Source organism: Fusarium phalaenopsidis (assembly GCF_050370095.1).
Source record: "Fusarium phalaenopsidis strain FUZ10S chromosome Unknown contig_32332, whole genome shotgun sequence".
Lineage (NCBI taxonomy): Eukaryota > Fungi > Ascomycota > Sordariomycetes > Hypocreales > Nectriaceae > Fusarium > Fusarium phalaenopsidis.
In genome coordinates this window covers 1,739,538-1,746,673 of record NW_028145391.1, presented here as the reverse complement: position 1 = coordinate 1,746,673, position 7,136 = coordinate 1,739,538, and the positions used below count along the sequence as shown (strand labels likewise).

At 56.3% G+C, this 7,136-nt stretch overlaps 2 protein-coding genes across 2 annotated transcripts; both read right to left on the bottom strand.

The window, feature by feature from the left end:
• Positions 1–741: 741 nt before the first annotated feature.
• Positions 742–3,121, bottom strand: LRP88_13536 (uncharacterized protein; the record flags this gene model as incomplete). The annotated part of the gene is made up of 5 exons (XM_083249898.1): positions 742–1,092; positions 1,155–2,188; positions 2,416–2,784; positions 2,867–2,985; positions 3,057–3,121. The coding sequence occupies 5 exons, from the start codon at positions 3,119–3,121 to the stop codon at positions 742–744; spliced, it is 1,938 nt and encodes a 645-aa protein (XP_083094232.1).
• Positions 3,122–3,896: 775 nt separating this feature from the next.
• Positions 3,897–6,675, bottom strand: LRP88_13535 (P-loop containing nucleoside triphosphate hydrolase protein; the record flags this gene model as incomplete). Its single annotated transcript, XM_083249897.1, has 3 exons — positions 3,897–3,914; positions 3,974–6,482; positions 6,668–6,675. The coding sequence occupies 3 exons, from the start codon at positions 6,673–6,675 to the stop codon at positions 3,897–3,899; spliced, it is 2,535 nt and encodes an 844-aa protein (XP_083094231.1).
• Between the last annotated feature and the right edge of the window lie 461 nt (positions 6,676–7,136).

The window sequence follows — 7,136 nt, the reverse complement described above, 5'->3', positions numbered from 1 at the left end:
CAGTTCATGACAGCAAATTCCTTCCCAGAGCGACCACGAGCATGACCGGGCGTTTCTGATCTTTTATTCTTTTCTAACGTTGACGACATCTTCTCTTCCTTTTCTCTTTTGGGTTTTGGGTATAATAGCATCACCAAGGTGTCTTTTTCAACAAAAAGTTACCAGGGATACGGGGCAGCATTTTCAAAAAAGGGGGCGCAAGATACGAAAAATCAACACCCGGCGGGGCGCAGACGACTTTATGTTTTGGGGGCTTGCTTTGCTTGTTCTATATCTCAACGATACCCCGCCAGCAAGGCCTATGGATGGATGAATGCATGAAATGATTTGGTGTTTTTTGTTTGTTTGTTTGGTTTCTGGTTTCTGGTTGCAGAATGGAAAGGATGAGGAACAAGGAGATGGACAAGACTCGACGAGTTGGCTGTTGCCATACCAGGCCAATCAATGTCCCAAGGACAGCCCGTTTCAGTCGTCAACTTGATCACGACTGGAGGCCAACGACAATTGACTAGGGATCTAGCCCCTTTTTGGTGGCTATGATACTCCAGACTCTGATGCTTCCCCATTCGCCATGTGTTTGTCATGTGTATGCAACTGGCCTCTGTGACTTTACTCATTTGACCAGACGCCCATCCTTTTGTCATTCATTGAATCCTACCTTTTACCCCTCTTCTAACCAACCTGGAGAAGAATCATACAGATCATCTTTGAATCATGGTATAGAGCGGTTGCCTCTGGCTCTCACCACCCGTCCTCATCCGCCACCTCGTAGTCCATATTAACCGGCCTGTCTTCGTCCGGCAGCTCCGCGCTCCTTTCTCTACGGGGATGATCGTCAAAGCCTGCCATGGCGTCGTGCTCCTTATCCTCAGTGCTGGTATGAGCACCGCTGGCCTCGCCGTTGCCAGCAGTCTTGACCGTGTTGACGGGTGGTAGCGGTGTGCTCACCCATGAGAGCTCAAGACGACCCTCGATACCGGGGAGTTCCTTGCCCTGGAGGCTGTAGTAGAACCTCTCTGCCGTCTTGCGGTCCTGGAAGGAGACGTGAGTAACGGTAGGGCCCGTATCAACCGACTCGAATTCGCCCAAGTTCTGCCATGATGTGTTAGCGACTTGCTCAATACATAGTAAACGAATAGGGAGAGGGAACGTACGAGGAGGAAATGGCGTAGCACCTCGTCCTTGTCCGGCGCCGTAAAGTCGACACCTGCCACGGCAAGCTTCTTGGGCCGGTTGTCGATCGAGTACTGCGCATACGCCGCGTGCATGTTGCCGCTGCCCCCTCGGCCCCTAAAGCTTCCCCTTCCTCTTGGTGCGTAGCCTCCTCTTCCGCGATAGCCCCCGCGGCCACGGTACCCACCACCGGGATGCCATGGTGCACTGGTGACAGAGCCCTCGTCCTCGGCGTTGGGGTCGAGGCCGAGCATCTTGGCCTCTTGCTCGAGGACCGCGAGTTGAGCGCGCAGGGCTTGTGCGCCTGATGAAGGCACTTCGCCGTCCTCGCCCTTCTGGCCGGCCAGCTTGGCCTGGAGCTTGGCATTCTCCTCGCGGTGCCGAGCAAGGAGCTCTTGCTGCTTAGTCTCAAGCTCTAGACGCTGCTTCTCCAGATCGGCGCGTTTAGACTCGCGTTCCTGGTGCTGCTTCTGCGCGTCCTCCTGTCTCCGCTGAAACTCCTCCATGTCCAACTCGGGCTCGGCCTCCTCATCCTCCCCTGTGGCCTGAGGATCGCCGGACCAGTTGCCCGCCTGCAGAGGAACAGTCGGCGGCAGAGCGTCAGCCTTGTCCCTGTACCAAAACACCTTTACAAAACGGTTGTCGAATATCACCTTTGGCGACTGGTACGCGGCGTTGGCAGCCCCCCACTTGTCATACTTGACAATGGCGAGGCGCTTGTACGGCTGCATCGAGACCTCTGTGATGGTGCCGAACTGCGAGAAGAAGCCTCGCACCTGGTCCTCGGTGAAGTTCTCCTCGGGGATGCTCTCTACCACGATGGTGCTCTTGGAACGATCGTAGACTGGCCCATCGGCCGAGAAGGGTGCCCGCGCACCGCCCTTTTTCTGACCTCGATTTCGACGACCTCTGTTGTTGCTGCCGCGGCCGGTGTCTGGTGTGAAGTTGAAGGGGTTCATGGGATTTGAGGGGTTCGGCATTACGGAAAAGGGGTATTCGTTGGGATCGCCGCGCTCTGCACGGAAACCGAGTTAGCTCAAGTAAACCCAAGAGGTCGCTGATGCTGCATACCATCACCTCCAGGTCCCATCGGGGGCACGAATATTGACTCGTTACCATGATCATACGGACATGTGCTCCCGCGGGAGCAGAATCCCTTGGTATCAAAGTCCCTGCACCGTCCCCTCCGCCGCGGCTGATTCCTACCGCCGCCAAAGCTTTGCGGAGGCATGTCTGGCATACCTGGGTAAGGGGGCATGCCCATGGAGCTCATCTGCAGAAAGGCCTCCATAGCCTTGGGGTCAAAGGCCATGTCCGGCGGCTGAGGAAGACCGCGCATATATCGTCCGCCCCTCGCGTCGTCTCGTCTTTCGCGACCGGCTCGACGGGACTGCTTTGCTGCGCGTCCCCCGTGCTGAGGACCATCCTGTCCGTCCGGGTCGTCGCGATCGTGGAAGCCTCTCTTTCTCGAGCCGTTGGGCGGTGCGCTCTCGGACGAAGGAGTAGGCTGAGGCTGCGGTTCGGAGCCGAGCTTGGGGGCTGGGGGAGCGCCTGGGAGGTATGATTTGTATGTGATGGCCTGGAAGACGTCGTCGAGGAAGGTTTTGGGATCTGTATGCCATGGTCAGCCTCTGCTGCAACAAACCCGCCTGCTGTCCTCCTGTGCAGTAGCAGATGAGCTGGCAGCACGCACCTTCGCTCAGAAAATCGGGAATCTCCTGTTCGCACAGCTTCCGCACCGCGTCGCGATCGCCATCGTGCTTGAGTAGGGCAATAACATAGTCAGCAAGGACATCGGAATCGGCGTCGGACCTGTTTCATAACTGTTAGCGCATTCACTGAGAGCGACTCAGCCATCGCCATCGACACAGACGGTTACGAACGTGTTTTCGATGCGCTTGACGATCCACGCCTTCAGTAGCGGTCCATCTTCCTCGGGGAACAGCATGGCTCACTCTGGCCTAGAAATGATACAAGAGACCGTGTCGCATCTGCCGCCAGAGCCAGTAGCTGTGCCTAGCAAGGAGCGACGATCTGGTGGGTGGAGCTTGAGGTTGTTGGTGTTGGGGATAAGATTCGAAATATGCAGATCCAATTTTCGGGCCGCTCTTCTGAGAGGAGTGTCGTCACAGTAAAGTTATGGTGCCAATTGGCCCAGCCACAGAGACTGAAGCAAATATTGACACGTAAGAAATGAATCCAAAAAAGAGAGACATAGATCAAGCCGTTGATAGTTCTTATTCATGTTCTTTGTTTAATGCCGGCATTCTAAGCAGGTGTGCATTTGTACAACACAATCAATGGATAGCTATATCCCCATACTTGAGAGCTCTCGCCCATCACCAACCCACTAACAAACCCCACCACCAACCAGCATAGTTATCCCATCAACACATCTCATCTACTCATCCTTTGTTTCCCGGAATTCACGCAGACATCACTCTCAGGCACATCATTTGAACTTCAATCTAACGTGTTCAACTCATCAATACGACATAACTGCATAAAAAGCCGAATCGAGCTTCCTCATGGCATTCAGCCTCAACCCGGCCACTCGACTTTTTTCTTTTACTTTGGTATTCGCTCAGCATGCCCCTCCTGAGCTCAACAAGGAGCTCCTCCATGGGCTCGGGCATACATCCCGAATCTTCGTTACCAGCCGGTTGATGTCATGTGCCCATTGCGGCATCCTTCGTCCTTCCATCGGCGTATTAGAAAGCCGCTTACAGCTTGTCGTAGTACTATCACCCAGAGTTAGCAAATCTATCCTTCTATACATCACACGCGGGGCAAAACTTACGTTCTCGACACCGGGCACCTCGACCTTGACACCCTTGCGCTTTCGCATGTCGGTGACGATGGCACCGACCTTGGTGCTGCTGTCGAGGGGAGAGCCACCGGGGAGGATCTGCCAGTGGTCGAACACGGACTGGGGGAAAGCCTGTCCGGAGGTGGCCTGTCGAAGGTCGCCGTTGAAGCCGAAAGACTCCAGAATGGGGAGGTAGGCCTTGATGTTGAACAGAGGAGTACCGGGGCGCTGCTCCTCGCTGAAGACGTGACCACGTCGTCGGGTAAGGACACCGTACACACCACCCATGGCGTTCTCGGGGACCTGAATCTCCACCAGGTACACGGGCTCGAGGAGGGCGGGCTCGGCGAGCAGGGCAGCGGCGTACAGGACACGGCGGGCAGTGGGGATGATCTGACCACCACCACGGTGGATGGCATCGGCGTGGAGGGTAACATCGAGGATGTTGAAGCGGATGGATCGCATGGGCTCCTCAGCGACGGGACCCTCACGACTGGCCCACTGGAAACCGGACACAACGGAATCCTTGATTTCGTTGAGGTACTGGACGGCCTTGGTCTGGTCGACCAGCAGGTTGGCGCCGGTGCCGTCGGGACCGAAGGTCCAGATCTTTCGGGCGTCGGTGACATCCCAGCCGAAGTCGTCGGCGAGGACACGGGCACGAGCCTTGAAATCGTCACGGGCGCTGACCTTGCCAGCCTCAATGGCGAGCGAGAGCTCCTCATCGATGGGCTCGGCAACCATGTACAGACGGTTGTGCTTGTTGGGAGACTTGGACAGGGCAGTGATGCTGGACTTGGTAGTGACGGTCTCACGGTACTGGACGACGGGGTCGGAGATGATCAGGGGAACACCAGCGTGGTCCTCCTCGAGATCCTTGAGGCAAATCTCGAGATGCAGCTCACCGGCACCGGCGACGACGTGCTCACCAGATTCGGAGGTCATGGTAAGAACGCAAGGGTCGGACTTGGACAGACGCTTAAGACCCTCAACGAGCTTGGGGAGATCCTGAGCGTTCTTGACCTGGACGGAACGCTGGACGACGGGGGAGACGGAGAACTTCATGACCTTGAGGTTGTGGGCGGTCTCGCTGGTGGTGAGGGTACCAGACTTGAGAAGGAACTGATCGATACCGACCAGACCAACAATGTTACCAGCGGGCATGTCGTCGATGGGCTCGACCTTGCCGCCCATCATGAGGACGGTACGCTGGATAGCCTTGATGAAGAGATCGTCCTTCTTGCCGGGGACGTAGTTGGGGCCCTGAATGCGGACCTTGAGACCGGATCGGACGGTACCGGAGAAGACACGACCGAAGGCGTAGAATCGACCCTTATCGGAGGTGGGCACCATCTTGGAGACGTAGAGCATGAGAGGACCCTTGGGGTCACAGTCACGGATACCAATGGCAGCCTCATCATCAGGGGGACCCTCGTACAGAGTCTCGGCACGGTACTTCTGGGCAGTGGCAGGGGAAGGAAGGTGGAGAATCATCATCTCGAGGAGAGAGTCGGCAGCGGGGAGGAAAGTTCGCATGACAGCCTTGAGGAGCTGCTTGCCCTCCTTCTCACGGTCCTCAGCGGGGAGCTTGAGCTGGAGCTTGTCGAGGAGGGTGGCAATCTCGTCCTTCTTGAAGTTCATGACGGCGGAGAAGATCTTGAAGATGGGGTCGAGGATGAACTGGTTGAAGGCACGCTCGAGCTGCTTACCCTCGTAGGTGCCGTTCTTGGTCCACTTCTTGGTCTTGGGGTTGAAGTAGTTGTCGCCCCAGAGACGCTCCATCATCTTGTTCTTGTCAACACCGAACTTCTTGGCGTATCGGACAGCGAACTGGCGGACGGTGAAAGCCCAGCCGTGCAGACCGGAACCGAAAGCGACGGTACCCTTGTCGGGGTAGACCTGGATGTCACCAATGGACTTGTCAAGGTAGGTGGAGATGATGACGTTGACGGACTCGATGGTTCGGGAGAAGGACTGGTACAGATCCTCCTTGGAGACCTGAAGCTCGAGAAGAGCACGGTCGACCTTGTTGATGATGATGACGGGCTTGATGCGCTCACCAAGGGCCTGTCGGAGCACAGTCTCGGTCTGGACACAGACACCCTCGACGGTGTCGACGACGACGAGAGCACCATCAGTGACACGAAGAGCAGCGGTAACCTCGGAGGAGAAATCGACGTGACCGGGGGAGTCAATCAGGTTGATCAGGAAGTCCTTGCCGTCGGTCTTCTGGCCGACGATGTCGGCAGTATCGTCGTCCTCGGAGAGCTGGCCGTACAGGGAGATGGCAGTGGACTTGATGGTGATACCACGCTCCTGCTCGTCGGCACGAGTATCTGTCGCTCGGGCATCACCAGCCTTTGCGGTGGAGATGATACCGGCCTTGGCGAGAAGGGAGTCGGTAAGGGTAGACTTGCCGTGGTCGACGTGGGCAATAACGGACATGTTACGGACATTGGTGGGCTTGTCCATAAGGGCCCGGATCTCGTCGATCGTGAAGCTGTTGAACGGGTGAAGGCATCGCGTCAGCTCATGGACATTGACAGAGGCTTAACTCCGAGCGGGGTATGAGGTTGAGGATGGAGGGGTGACGCGGGCGAGCAGTCGCAACGACTGAAGCGCGTAGAGACGATGATGATGGCAGCCATGGCGCAACGGCCTTGACGATGAGCAGAAGCAACTTACTTGACCATCTTGACGGTATTGACGGGATAACCTGTCTATGTGTTGTGGTGTGAAAAGTCGAAGTTGTTGATGTGGGAACAGAGCGGGGTCGAAGTTTTCACCCCGCGATCTGAGCCTTGAGAAAAGGGAAGAAGCAAGAAGCGATTGCCTGAGAAAAGGGCAACGGTTCGAGAGCTACTGGGGAGAAGAGAGACAGCTCTGGGGGAAACCACTGTCACTCTTTATGCGTCCCTTTTGGAGGAGAAGGTTTGGAGAGAAGGAAAAGAGGAAGAGAGGAAAAAAATCAGAGTGGGTGGAGGGGGGAAGAAAGATTCATTCGGTGGGCATGCCCTTGCCTGAGGTGCAGCCCACGGAGCTGTGACGACCCATTGGAAGGTTGGACCACCGGCGGGCAGCGAGCCCCACTCGAGTTCCAGCCCACTCACAGGTTGCTCAGCAGACGAGGGAAAAAAAAAATTGGGCAGGTGGG